Here is a 15,633-nt window from a genome sequence, read left to right as displayed (position 1 = left end):
AAAAATGGAACAAAATTGTTTGTGCTTGTTTTAAAGCACCAATAGCTACTCTTCAGTCCAAAATTAGTACAAAGTAGTAAACCTGAAAATTTTAGTATCTCATTAAAATTTATGGTATAGCACTCTTTTCTCTTTCTCCATCTACTACAATTATTATGGATAGCAGCACGTCAGAACTTTCATTCAAATTCAACTTCCGACATACAAATCTGATTATATTTGTGATTAAGGTCTATATGTAGCATTACCTTATTTGGAATAATATCATATATTCCTGAATATTTCTGGCAATATTTAAATAGCACAACATCCCAGAGCTATTTCTGGAAATTTAAAAGGCACAGAATTTAATCTGAAATGATACCATGCAAGAAGTAGTGGTACGCTGCAGAGGCACACCACTTTGAACAATTAACAATCTTCTTTCCATATTCCCAAAGCATCTTTCCCTTTCCTCTCCTGCCCAATTAAATGGAAAGATATTATGGACTGACTTTTTAGATACTCTATAATGGTACCTAAATATTGCATTGCATTAAATATCATATAAGAATCCTTTCAGCTTTCATTATTAAACTTCATTAAACTTGATTGTAGTAATCAGCATATTTTCTTCAACAATGCCTAATGTCTTTTTTAAAAAAAATAACACAAATACTTACTATCACATATTAAGAATCCAGAAAATAGCAATTGTATACTGGACAATACAGATGGAGCCCCCTTTGTAAATTTCAGTCAGATTAACTTTCACCTTAGGATACAAGGATACTGGTGCAAAGATAAAACATGAGTAGAAATCCCATTTGCTCTGTCTTGCACAAAAATGTAATACAAATATAATCAAAAAAGCACAGCCTAAAAGTTGCAGTAAGTGGCAGTATCTACCTAATCAAGGTTAATTTCAAAATCCTGGAGTGGGAAATTACCAAGAAATACCAAGACCTGCAAACTAGACTGAGAAATTATGAAAAATCCTCAGAAGTGTGCGATAATAAAACAATTCCCTAAACCTAGGTCTCCCATCATTTCTTATATTAATCTTCCATCTTCCTTCAGATGTTGACTGATATGTCACCAACTGAACTTTAACTCACCCTTTTTTATTTTCATAACCTTATAACAGGGGTGTCAAACTCAATTTCACTGAGGACCACATCAAGATTGTGTTTGGGGGAGACTTCCGGTTTGCAGGACTTCGGCGGCAGGCAGAAATCCGTGATCATGCACGGTTTCTGCCTGGGCTCGCCGCTGGAGCATCCTGAGCCAGTTGGCTTCAGGTCTAAGGCACCCCGTAGAGGTGGCAAAGACAGGGGAAATCCCAGCAGGGCCAAGTAAAGCTGCATCTTTCCTCCCCAGTTGGCTAAACTCCTTTTCCCGAAGGCGGTAAGAGTGGCGGTCAGAAATGGCCGCCTCAAAAAGCACTCATCCGGAAAAGAAAGTGCAGGAGGAAGTTAAGAAGTGAAAGTTTTAGCTGATTGGGATAAGAAGCAACAACTAAAGTATCCTGGAATTTAAATTTTTAAAAAAGATACATCGCTCCCAAGGAAGATTCAGAAGCAGCGAATGAAAGTGAAAAGGGAAAGTTTTTTTTCACTCTCCTTCCTTACGCTGACAGTGAACAGAGATGAATGAGAAATCGGAAAAACCCGCTTTGGCATCAATAGGTAATTAAACTGGATAATTAAATGTCAAGGGGATAATAAGGATTTCTGAACACTAAAAAAAAAACTTTTTTTTGCTGTAAGTGGGAAGGGAGAGGAAAAGAATAAGAGCAGGATTCGGAAGGAGGAGGCTGCCTGGAATTTAAAAGAATCTGATTAAATCCTAACAAGACTTCTAAAAGATACATTTTAACTAGAACTTTGTAACTAAACAGTAACCCCAGGAAGAGAAAGTGAAAAAAGAAGAAAGTGTTAAAAGAAACAGCTTGTGTGTATTTGGATTGCTTGGTGACTTTTGGACTTATATTTGAATGACTAAAAACACTTGGGCAGTTGTTTGAAAAAAAAATTTTTTTTTTTACAATGGCATCACTTGTGGATGAACTGAAAATGGAATTTAAAAAATACAACGAAGAGGAACAAGAAGGAAAGGGCTCTCCTGGCTCTGTTTTTCAATTCTTAGAAATGACGATCTGTACCTACGAGAAACTACAAGAAAAGACTGTGCAACAAGAAGATTGGGACAAAGAAGAAGCCATCTTTAATGAATAAGTACTTGGGGAAGAAAGGGGAAAGGAGGGAAGGAAAATGGAGACCTTAAGACCTAAAAAAACAACCAAAAAGGGGAAAAATAAGGTGAAAAGTGGATATAATGTTAGAAAGCAACAGAAAAGGGGAACACAGAAGAGGGAAATGGAGGTGGAGAGACAAGGGGGTAAAAAGGGCAGAGAGAAGAAGCAAGGGAGGAAGGAAGGGAAGAGAAGCTACAAAGGTGTGGAGCAAGATGTAAAGAAACAAGACTTATTTAGAGATAATGGGTAAAAACTTAACTGAAAAAGTGATTTTGCAAAGGTACATAAGATTGTATTGTTATATTTGTATTAGAAATAATGTTAGAAAATTGGAAACAACATATGATTAAAAAGTGGGATAAAATACTCAGTGTAATTCAGTGAAACTTTTGTGAACAAAATAAATGAAATGAAATAAATGAGAGAATTGAATTAGGAAGGAATGGGAACATTTTAATGACACAATGTTTTAAAATATAAGTGAAGTGGGGGGAAATAACTATGGAAAGTTTATAAGTGTTCCCATAGAAGTATGATACTTGTTTGAAAAGTAATGTGTAAAATGTTTAAGATTTAAATGAATATTAATATTAATGATAGATTTGAATTGGTATGGATTGTTGTTTTAATTATATTATATATTTATAATTTTTTCTCTTTTTAAAATATAGTGTGTAACTTTAGAATGTACTAAGCAGAATCCGAATGGAAGTTATGTATTATACTAAGTGTTATAAATTTAGGGGAAAGAGATAAAGGCGTCATACTCCAATCAGTGATTACAGGAGAAATTTTGTTTAATGAGAAAAGATAATAGACAGTTGGAAACAGGACAGACAAAGAATAATGATCTGAACTGAGATGAAATAAATAAAATAAAATAAAGAAAGTTAAAAGAGGGGAGAAGCTATATAGAAAATGTAGAATGGTAATAAGATATGGAATGGTATATAAAATAAGCATGAATTTGAATTTGTGTCTGTACGAAGAGATGTAACCCGGGATCAAGCTGCTTTCAAAAAAGATGTTTTATGTTTTTATGTTTTGTTTGTTTATGTTTGTTTTTAAAAATCAATAAAATTTTTATTAAAAAAAAGGGTTGTGTTTGGGGCCGGGGAGGGGCATTGTCAGGGTGGGTATTTTCATTCTCCTAAACAAAAAGCAAAAGCATAAATTCAGTAATAACATGTAAGACTGAATCTATTTTGTATAAAAAGTTATCCATTTTTCCATCATCATTAGAAATGAATTGCAAGTTGTATAGGCTTCTCAAATAGAAAAGGTAGATAATGCACTTCCAGTTTGAGCTTCTTCGGCGACAGACTGAAACCGCGACTCTGCACGGTTTCGATCCGTGCTTGCCGCAGGAGCGCCCCAAGCCGGCTGGTTTCAGGGCTAAGCCACCTCATAGAGGCGGTGAAAAAGGGGGAGACTGCCTGCAGGATTGAGGAGAGCTGCATCTCTCCTCCTCAGCTGGCCATTACTCCCTTTCCCGAAGGCGGTTGTAGCGGTGGTCAGAAATGGCCACCACAAAGAAGAACTCAACCGGGAAAGAATGTGCAGGAGGAAGATAAGAAGAGAAAGTGTTGGCTGACCAGGTCAAACAGCAAAAGCAACAAATAAGGTACCCTGGAATTTAAACTATTAAAAAATAATAATAACACTGTTCCCCAAGAAGATTTTTAAGCAGTGAAGGAGAGAGAAAAGGGAAAAGATTTGGGTTTTTTTTCTCCTCTCCCTATTCTGACAGCTAAGAGACTTAAGCAAGGAATTGGAAAAAAAATCCACTTTGACATTAATAGGCATTTAATGCTGAAAATAAAAAGTCAAAGGGATAATAAAGATTTCTGGATAATTAAAAGCTTTTGAAAACAGGAAAGGAGAGAAAAAGAATAAAAGTGCAGGATCTGGAAGGAAGGAGACTGCCTGGAATTAAAAAGAACTTATAGTAACATCTCAACAAGACTTTCAAAAGATACATCTTAACTGAAACATCGCAACAAAATAGTAAAACCCAGGAAGAGAAAGTGAAAAAAGAAATAAGAAGAAACAGCTTGGGACTATTTGGATTATTTGGTGATCTCTGGATTCTTGGTTACTGCATTTGAATGACTAAAATCAATCAGGTGGTTGTTTAAAAGTGTTTAAAATGGCTCCACTTTTAGAATAATTGAAAATGGAACTTAACAAGTATGAAGAAGATACACAAGAAGGAAGAGGTTCTTTTGGCTTCGTATTTCAGCTCTTGGAAATGGAGATTTGGAACTATGAGAAACAACAAAAAATGCCTGCAGAACAAAAAGATTGGGACAAAGAAGAAGCCATCTTTAATGAACGAGTAATCTCAGGTGGGGGAAAAAAGGAAAGGGGGAAAGAGAATGGAAAGTTTAAGATTGGGAAAAACAACCCAAAAAAAAGAATACAGTGAAAAATAAGTATAAAATCAGAAAGCAACAGAAAAGGGAAATGCAGAAGAGAGAATTAGAAGTAGAGAGACAAGGAGGTAAAAAGGGGAGGGAGAAGAAGAGAGGGAAGAAAGAAAGGAAAAGAAGTTATAAGGACAGAAACAAAATATAGAGAAACAGGGCCTATTTAGAGATAATGGGTGAAAAACTAATTGAAAAAGGGATTCTGCAAAGGTACATAAGACAGTATTGTTATATTAGAAATAGAAATAATTTCAGAAAATATGAAACAATGTATGATTAAAACGTTTGATAAAATAGTTATTGTAACTTAGTGGAATGCTTGTCAATAAATAAATGTTACAAAATGAATATAAAACATATGTGAAGAGAAATAAGGGAAAAATTAATTATGGAGATTATATGTCTTTAAGGATAATTAATTGAAAATTAATTAATTGATAATTAATTGAAAAGAAATGTTAAAGATGTTAAGACTTTAATGAATATTAATGATAGAACTGAATTGGAATGGAATGAGGGTTTTAAGTACATATATTTACAATCCTTTTTTTAAAGAATATAGTGTGTATTATAAGAATGTACCATGCAGAATTCGATTGGAAGTTATGTATTATATATTATATTGAATGTCATAACCTTAAGGTATATATCGAAGTTTAAATAAGAGTTGAAGGGATAAAATTTAAAGATATAAAGGTGTCATGCTCCAATTAGTAACTACAGGAGAAAATTTGTCTAACGAGAAAAGATAATATGAAATTGAAACAGAACAGACAAAAGTATAAATATAATGATTTGAATTGAGATAAGATAATCAAAATAAAATTGAGAAAATTAAAAGAGTGGAAAAACTATATAGAAAATGCAGAATAGTAATAAGATATGGAATAGAACACAAAAATGAGCAAGAAATTGAGTTTGTGTCTGTATAAAGAAACGTAACCCAGGACCATGCTATTTTCAAAAAAGATGTTTTACTTGTATTTTGTATGTGTGAAAACCAAAATAAAACTTTATTTTAAAAAAAAGGTAGATAATGCGTGTTATATATTTATTGTCAAAGGAGCTTATTCTAGTTATTTAGGACAATGAGATGTTTTCACACACAAAAATGAATTCAAATGAAACCCTACCATGATGTCATGATCATAACTGTTGCAATCCAAATTATTTTTACAAGATATAACTTGCTTTATTACAATCTTCTAAAGATAATACAGATCTTAATATGACACCAAAAGTACTTTCATAAGTCTAAAATATAGGTTTCCAACCATCTGGTTTTCTAGGCTGCACTGAGTGAAGAGGAATTGGGGCATACATAAAATATATAATTAATGTAACTAACTCACATAAAGGTATAGGACCACATTAGATGTACAAGACCATGTGCAGCCTGTGGGCCTCAGACTGGACAAGCCTGGTCTTAAGTATTCCCAGATAGGTTATTAATTTGGCTTTGTCATCAGGCTATGGGTTTCAAGGGACTGGCGAGATCTCGAGGTGATTTCATTGCTCATCAAATCTCTTCATTTTTTTAAAAGAACCATATGACTGCGTTGAAAATATTTATTGTTCTTATACTTTTTTTTGTTGTGTATCATTTAGAGTCATTTCTGGTGGATGGATAGCCATGTAATATAGATGGACGGATGGATGGATGATAGAAGTTAGAGAGAAACTAGATGCTAGGTATAAAGATTTTTAAAAAGGCAGGTCCTTGACTTCACTTGCACCTTTGTAGACAATAAACATGCCCTGGAAACAAATTTTCTCTCGTTTACCAATACTGCCTTCATAACATTACCCACCCATGAAATCAACACTTGAGTTATAAAAATGGCATTTTCCTCTTTATAACAACAATATTCCAAGAAAGATGTATGAAATCTCTTACATTTTTGTCATCTATTATGTTACTGGCAAAATCAGATGATTTATTGTAGATGTGTTTGGGAATATTGAAAAAAAGAACTGTACTTTTGCATCTCTGGTCTCTAGCCAGCATCCAACTTAATCATTTCTGTCCCAGACTTTAACATCAACCTTTTTTTAAAATTAAGCTCCTTTAAGCAAATTACTTGCCTCTATTTTGGAACCAACCTTTCTTTAGATCTCAAGAAACATAGAGAACAGACCATCAATGTTTAAATTGAGAAGGAAGAATTGTTTTTCAATTCATCAATCTCCCCCACCTTAAGTAAAAAGTGTTCAGAGTCTATTTCAATTATCCTATTCTATCAGATCTAATTATTTGCCCAACCGTAGAGGATCTATCTTTTTAACTTTGGGTTCTTCCACTATTTCACCTTAGTTTACATGCCAATAAATATGTCAATCACACAAATATATTTTCTCCATGATAATCTCTCCCTGACTTGATCCTTCAGGCCTTCCAATAGTGTAGCCCTTGATAGTATAACTGAATCCATGCATCTTAATGCTATTCTTTTGTTTTCTTCCACCTTACACAACATTAGACTATTTTCCAGAGAGCTACAACTTTGCATAATATTGTACATTCACTGGATCACTGGACAATATTTCCCCCCCAAAGGTTTCGCTTCTTGAAAACTTCTGATTATGATAGACCCATTCAAATTGAACACATATAATTTTACAATTATATCACATGGGATTCTTGAGAAATATTAAATTAACTTTTAATGACTATAATGTAGTTAATCACATGATGTTTCTGACAAGCTGCATATGTTCAACAGGGCTAAAGATGTTTTGCTGCTGATTTTTGTTTGTACTTAGTGTCTGATACATGTTGCTGTAGTGCTCAACATTGATGGATTCAAGTTGCCCTGACACTGTTCTTCCATTTTAGCAGTGTCCTAGTGAAACTTTTCACCACGTACATTATTGACTATACCTAGATTTTTGGGAAAGAATTCCAAGTGTGAATGTAGAAAATGAATCTTCAGGGACATGTTGCACTTCATAGTGTTGTATACTATAAAAAGTTTGTCAATCAGCTGAATGTAGTTTGGTGCTCCGTAGCTGTCAAGAAAATTCTCAACATCATCCTTGAATGCTTTCTAAATGATTTTCTCTCGCCCTACTAACAGATCTTTGAGCTATTTGCCATTGATGGCGTATCCAATCTATGGACCAACAAAAATGTTCTTCTTAATTTTGGCATCAGTTATTCCTGGAAATATCTGTCTCAAATCATGGAAATCTTCATCTTCCTTGATCACTGCTTTCACACAATTTTTTAGTCAGCTTAAGTTCTATTTGAAGCAAAGGCAAAAATATTTTTGTCAGGTGAACAAGCAGTTCATATAACATGTTTTTCCAATCTGGAATCAAATTTTTCAGAGGCCTTGTCTTGATACAACCAAAGCACAGGTCATACATTTTCTTAACAAGTCCAGTCATGGTGCGTCTTAAGGCTCAAAACATGTACTCGCCAAAAATATAGCAGAACGGATCACAGCTATTCTGACATTGGTGAGACATTTCTGATGTAACCAACCATCCTGTAACATAGCAAGTCTATAATTGGTTTATTATGTAAATTACATTCATACAGACAATGAAACAGCCTTCAAACAACACATAAAAATACATGGAAACAAATATCAACAAAATAAGTAGCACCTATGCATGTGAGCTGCTTTTACACCTTTCCAAGCAGCATTCATCCAGCTTAAACATGTCCAGGCATGCCCAAACTGCAGTTCCACAAATGTTATGCAATATGCCTAGCATGCATGCCTGGATGTGCATGAGCTCATGAAGCATCTTATAACACAAGTGAAACTTAAAATATATATATATATATAAGACATTGAAAAAACCAGAAGATTTCTATAAAATAGTACATGATAGGTTAATTTCAAGTTATTTTCATGATTAGCACCCAAAAATCAAAGATACACTCAAAAGCATTCCAAAAGCAAAATCATTGTTGTACAGTGTAACTTGAGTTAGTTATTTGTGTTTCAAAAGAGAACTTCCAGGTTTTGTTTGATGATACATTGGTTTGTTTTCATGGTTGTTCACAATATTTTCAGGAATCATTTTTAACACCAAAGTTTTTGTTTCTTCAAAATTCAACTTTTATTTTAATAGAGTATCACACTTGCACTATTCTTTATTATTGCACGGTGCCTCGGTGGCGCAGTGGTTAGAGTGCAGTACTGCAAGCTACTCCCACTGCAACTTGGCAGATCGAATTCCACCAGGCTCAAGGTTGACTCAGCCTTCCATCCTTCCGAGGTGGGTAAAATGAGGACCCAAATTGTTGGGGACAGTATGCTGACTCTGTAAACCACTTTGAGAGGGCTGTAAAGCACTATAAATTGGTATATAAATCAAAGTGCTATTGCTATTCTGATATTTGTAGCTATAGATCAGAATAGCATATATTATTTTCCAATTATTATTTTTTAACTTGGGACATACCCAAAAGGGATATGAAATCACAATCAAACCACTCTAGAAAAAGCAGACCTAGAGCCCTGAATTAAGACATCTGTCACTAGTGCTATAGATTGATAGGTGGTTTTCAGACTGACCGGTAACATCTTGGAAGTAGAAAGTAGCAAAGCCAGAATAGAAAACTGTGTTTTCCAGAAAATATGACCTACCCCCAAAACAAGTTCCAGCCTGATTTTTTCGGATGGGCCTAATATAAGCTAGTGAAGGGGTGGGTATAGCTAGCTCAGGAGGCAGCCCTTCCCTTCCCCGATCACCTCATGGAGACTCAGCACCTTAATTGTGGCCCCACCGATTATCTGAACCAGCGAGGACTGGGAGCTGCCTCTCATTCTGTCTCTCTGGGCACCTGGAGGTGTTTCCGGTGCACTCTTGCCAGCCCCGGCCCTGCCTGCAGTGCCAGGCAACCTTGCAGCTGAGGGCCCCTCTCTTCCACAACTCAGCTTGTAGCTCTGAAGCAGGCAGCAACCAGGGTTTGCAATCCGCCGGTCTGGAGGTCAGGTCTTGTTCAGGCTGCTGCTATAAGGCAGAAAGCAGTCCGACACGTCAGAATTGGCTCCCAACGCCTCTGCCCAGCTGCTGGGACTGCTGTACCTGCTGCTGCTGGCCTCGCAGGATCTCATCACTCTTCTGGCTGTGCTGCTATCAGCAGCTCTACTGGGCTGCTTCTGCCTGATGTGGGGCAGCATGGCCCAGATCTCTGGAGCATTCCCCTCATCAGGGGCCTACCAGTTCCCCCATCACCAGCTGTCGTGCTGCCCTGCACGAGTCCTGTGGTGGACCTGCAACAGGTTGGAGGGGGAGATTGTTCCTTCCTCCTTCACACACCAAACCCCTACCTTCCTTGGTCGAGCCTACAGCCTACACTCCTCACTGGAAGAAGACTCGCAACTCAATGTTACCAGCGGAGACCTCCCAGTACATGCTTTGCCACAGCTTTGGAGCAAACCTTTGCCTTCCCTGCGCCGGATTGCAAGGCTGGAGGCTTTGGAGGGAGGATTTTTGCAAGGTTCCCCAAGGACGATGCTCCCTCCACGCTCTTCAGCACAAGGAAAGAATTATCAGCAAGAAAATGGCGGGGGTGGGTGGGTATTTTCCTGCCGATCGTCCTTTCTTTGGGAAGCCCTACATAGATGAACATCCCAAAAATGCTCCCTCTGAAGCCTCCAGCCTTGCAATCCTACGAAAAGAAGGTGGAGGTTTGCGCTGGACTGCAGCAGAGCATTGCATTGAGAGATCTCAGCAGGTAACATTTCTGAAATGTTAACTTTTAAACCGTACTCACAGGAAAATCATGGTTTGACTTTGCTTTCTGTGCAGTGTTGTGCTGAGATAGGTATGAGCTTTCTCCTTCCCTTCTCCCCCCACCTCCAGCTATCCATCTCAGCTTTTGCCTACGACTATCCGTCGGGGGTGGAGGCTCCCTCACAGAGTGTGATTGAACTTCCAACTGCAATGGACCCGGTGGGCACGAGCTTCCCTGATCCAGAAAGGAGGAGCTCGGGGGGCTGTGGGGAATTCTGGGAGTGGAAATTCACAAGTCTTAAAGTGGCCAAGTGGCTCTCCATGCTGTCATGGCTTTGTGGGGATTCTTTGCCCTCCTGGCAGTGCTGCTCCCAGCTGCCCTGCTGGACTGTTCCTGCCTGGTATGGGATGAATTGTCCCAGACTGAAAACCTCTGAAGTGCTGCCAATCTACCAGGGCCCCTTCACCTGCTGCCAGTGGAGCCATGCCACCTGTGCCACCTCGCTCACCACTGCCTTTGAGTTGCTGAGCACCGGCCTACCTGCCTACTTGATGCTACAGATGCCAGGCTACATCTATGATGACACCAGTGCTCTTCAGACCCTGGCGGGTGCTGCAGATCTCATGTCAGCTGTGCATGGGGTAGCTCCAGCAGGAGATATGGAGGCTGCTAGGTAGTAGATGGTACTTGGCATTAGGCTGGGCCAGGTGGCTGCAGAGACACCACAGGTGACAGAGATGCCAAGGGTGAGCAGGGCAGCTCCACGCCTGCCTCACACAGCTGGCAAAAGAGCTGCAGTGCCCACCAGGGCCCAAAGAGTGTCCTGGTGGGCTCAGGATAGCTGTAAGCCTGATGCCTGCAAGCACCAAACAGGCATGTAGGCTAGTGCTCAGCAGCCCAAAAGCAGAGGTGGGTGAGGCAGCACGGCTCCACTAGTAGCTGCTTGCAAAGAGGACCTGGCAGACCTTTGGTGCTCTGGAGGTTTTCAATCTGGGACAACTCATCCTGCCCCAGGAGCAGCCCAGTAGGGCGGCCAAAAGCAGTGCTGGCAGTAGGGCGAAGAGCCCCCATGAGGCCACAGCAGCATGGACAGCATGTGCCTGCTACGGCCGACAAGTGTCCCAGCAGCAGACTGGCCAACAGACAGAGCTGGTGGAGTCCGGGGCATGCCAAGAGCTTGGACTGTTGCAGCCACGGGCAAGCAGACAGTGGGATGGAGAGGGCGGGGCAAGTGGTTGCTGTACTCCCGCTCCGGCCGGCCCATGCTCCCTGCCTCCTGCATGTCAAAAACTAAGAACTCCCTGAAAATAAGCCCAAGTGCTTATTTTCAAGCCCAAACGAAAATAAGGCCGTAATATTGTTATCTATAATAAATAGTACATTTATCAATCAGGATAACCATTCAGCAGTGACTCAAAATACAAATATAAAGGGTAGGGATTGGCAAAAATTTCAATCAGCATAAAGATCAACATAATTTTTGTCTGGCCAGTAATTTGAGTCATAATAAAAAGTCCAATTTCATTCACATGTTATATTTGCATTTTAATAATTTGTTCCATAATGTGAAAGCTCTATATTGTCATTTACTTATCTTTTTCTCAACATACACAGTTCCATACTTTGAGAGCCTTTTTTCTCTGGCAACTAATCCCAGCATTAATATGTTCACAACTCTTTATTTTCTGCATTTCTATGAGATTGTCTTCTGAACCCCAGCAGATTCTTCTGCTCTGTTTCTTGGGTTCAGGATCATTCCTCTTTAGACAGCAACAAAGTTTGGTTCTTTCAAACTGGATTTTCCCTTGTATCAACAAAGTCTGAAGCCATCTGGCTTTGAAAAAGTGATCAGCCAAACAGCTGGTGGGAGAGTGGCCGAGATAATGCATAATTCTTTGATTCTCACTCAGGATGCAATCTTTCTACTCCATCAGCTGTTAATCAGGTAATTTTTAAACATGAGTTTAGATACTCATCCCTTTACTTGCTTTCTGTTCTATCTGATATAATCACATATGTCTGCATTTGCCACAGACATTTCAATATTAAACCTGGATCTTTGATATTAGGGACCAAAATCTGGAATGATGATCACCCTGACTCATTAGAGTAGATGGTGCCATTACTTAGTAGTATGACAGATCCAGAAGCCTTAATTTCAATCAAATACATAAATGCACTCACTTTTAAATCTTTCCATCATGGCTACTGCTTACATATTACCTACTCCTCAATTTACAATAAAAAGTCTTCATTAACTTGTTTCAGAGCATTCATACAGAAAGTCCCAAAGGTATTTTTTCAAGAGGCAACTGGCCTTTCTGGTCTTTCTTTGAAAATGTTTCACTTCTCATCCAAGAAGTTTCTTCAGCTCTGATATAGAAATATAGAAATTCATATAGAAAGCTTATAACTGGTTAGTGTTCAGCCTTCGTTCTTAAGAAACGTACCATAATTAGTGAGCAATATTGCTTAGTTTTCTGCAGTGTTATGTTGAAACAGTGTAACCAGTTTGTCCAGATTTCAGTTTTATCAAAGAGGAAAAGAATAATAATCATTAAGTAACTGAATTAGCCTAAAAATAACTTGCATATTTTTCCATTTGATAAGATTACTGGAATATATGTATCAAGCAATAAACTGCATCAAAATATTAAGAATTTAATTGTACACTTCAGAAAGAACCCATATAAAATGAGTTTCCTATTACTGCATCATAATACAAGTAAGGATTAATAAGTCAAGATACATTTTGATGGATCAACAACTGCATTAGATCACTTGTTATCAATAAAGAATATATAAATAAAAGCAATAGTCTTTAAAATACTAATTCTACATTTCTTTGTGATATTTTTGGAAGCTTACCCCACTGAATCCCTAAGCAGCATTACCATATAAATATGCTTAAGATCAGTAAAATAAAGTAACCTTTTAAACAATAGATGGACAATTATAGAAGAAAAATTCACATCTCTCTATCTCAGAATTGTATGTATATTCTATTAAGACAGCCAGTTTGCTGTAGTGATTAAGACACCGGGTGGAAACTGGGAGACAGGGAGTTCTAATCCCACCCTAAGCATGAAACTAGCTAAGTGATACCTTGGGCCAGTTATTTTCTCTCAGCCATGGAGGAAATAGGCAATGGCAAACCACTTCTGAAAAACCTTGCCAAGGAAATTGCAGGGATTTGTCCAAGCAGTTGCCAAAAGTTAGTACTGATATGAAGGCACTATATACATATACAATATGATTTTAATCTTTTTACTGAGCTAACTTTCACCATCTAGATAAATTGTTTCTGGAGACTACAGCATTGCGTAGAATGCAAAATACTGCCTCACTCCCTACCATAACTACTATTGCAAGCACTGTAACTCCATAATTCTATAATGTATGCATTTGGAAGAGGCTGGCCCAGGTTTCTATGTTTCAAAGAGCAAAAAAATGAAGGGACAGTGTCCTGGGCTTTCCAAAGAACTTAGTATTAGGCAGATTATTGCAGCAGTTATGTAAAGATAAAAATATATTCACATCAAATAAAATCATAGATTTATTGTGCTCTCTTAATGAAGTTCTCTGTCTAGATAATTATTTGCAAGGAGCTTCTAATAACACAAGCTTTTACACCTACAACATCTCATTGCACAAAGGAAGACTTCACTTCATTGTTGGTCAACCTCATGATCTTCATATCTGTTGGACTATAAATTTCATTTTATCCAGTTAAAGAAATCCATGTTGCAAAAATGTTCGTATGTTAGATCACCTGAATGGTTTGTGATAGGGTCAGTAACAGAAAATTGTTATTCAGGTTGGGGAAGGAGAGACAGGCTCTTATTTTTTTACCAAGAACAAAGCAATGAAAGAAAGCAAAGATGATTTTAGCAAGGAAAGGGAGATTTCAGTGGAAATCAAGAGTCAACTCCACAAAAAAATATTTTCAAAGACCCTGTAAGCGAGTTGGTTGCGCTGGAAATGATTTGACCATTACGTGACCTCAACTTGGCCAGGAAAGAAGCAAAAACCGGGACGCAGTAAGCGTCGGGGGTTTACCGGCCATAATACATGAAAAAGGGGGAATCGAAAAGAGAAGGATTTTGGGGGACGAGGAAAACTAGAGAGGCCAAAGATGGTCCAGGATAGCCTTTCCCAAGCTGGTGCACGACATATGCGTTGAACGACAATTCCCACGGCAAGCGCTTATTACAACGGGGCTCGTCGTTTCGCAGACTCAGAGTCCCTAAACTGGGGGAGGCTCGACCCAGGACATAGCCGGAGAAAACATCTTGTTAATGGGAAGAAAAAGAGAGGGGGCGCCAGAGACACCTTCATACTAGGGCTTCTTTCACCCCCTAGAGGGGCACGAAATTAGAAGTATTTTTCCGCCAACCATTGGCCGCTCACTCACAGCTTCAGCTCCTCGTAGGCGGCGGCTGCCGCGGCGGCTACCACCTTAGTTCCCATTTGCTCCTTCGTCCGCCGCGCAGTTCCGATCGGGCTGTATCTGCTTTCTACTTAGAATTCCTTCCTTACTTCCCGTTCACTTGGCAGGCGCACCTGGGCCTTCAAGACGGTACACCACTTAGGACAAACTTAATGAGAAAGCATTCCACGGCTTCCCAAAGAGCGATTCAATGACTCGGGAAGCTGGGATTGGTGGAATCTGTCGTTCTAATCACGCCAACCTATACTAGATGAGTTGGGCGGGAACCACAATTGTGACGATAGCTCCGGCTCTAGGCAACGCCGAATAGAAAGCGACCTGGTATTGACCATCATCCATTGTAATTTAGATTTATAGAAGTACAGCTGCTCCCAATTAAAATCTAAGACAATGTTTTTCAACCTTTCCAGCTTGAAGATGTTCGGACATCAACTACCAGAATTCCCCAATAACATGTTGGCTGGATAATTATGTACGTTTAAGTTTATACATCTTCAAACTGCCAGGGTTGAAAAATACTGCTCAAAAATGAAAGACTATCGATTGGTTTGATTGGTTTTTGATCTACCAAGAATTCCCTATGGTACCACCTTCAAGAAACTTGTGGATGGAATTTACAATGCGCCGCAATTTAAAATACAAAGTTTTCAATTTTTCTTCATCGTGGGCTAGTGGCTTAATGGATAACGCGTCTGACTACGGATCAGAAGATTCTAGGTTCGACTCCTGGCTGGCTCGATGCTAAATTTTTCTTAAAATCTTTAATTCATTGAATATGATGTTTCATATATTCTTTAGTAATGCAGCTTATAATTCCTAG

The 15,633-nt window shown here is 38.5% G+C and overlaps 1 protein-coding gene across 2 annotated transcripts in view; it reads right to left on the bottom strand.

Annotated features, from left to right (window-relative positions):
- The window catches only part of SACM1L (SAC1 like phosphatidylinositide phosphatase), a 49,948-nt gene extending 35,048 nt beyond the window's left edge, over positions 1–14,900 (bottom strand). For both annotated transcript variants that reach the window (XM_026717832.2, XM_087916753.1), the window contains exon 1: positions 14,778–14,900. In XM_026717832.2, coding sequence (XP_026573617.1) covers positions 14,778–14,833 — 56 coding nt within the window. In that variant the 5' untranslated portion in view covers positions 14,834–14,900. The remainder of the gene's footprint in view (positions 1–14,777) is intronic.
- Positions 14,901–15,633: the final 733 nt, after the last annotated feature.

This window comes from Pseudonaja textilis, chromosome Z, assembly GCF_049901715.1.
Source record: "Pseudonaja textilis isolate UNSWEBS1 chromosome Z, rPseTex1.2, whole genome shotgun sequence".
Lineage (NCBI taxonomy): Eukaryota > Metazoa > Chordata > Lepidosauria > Squamata > Elapidae > Pseudonaja > Pseudonaja textilis.
This window is presented reverse-complemented; position numbering and strand designations above follow the sequence as displayed.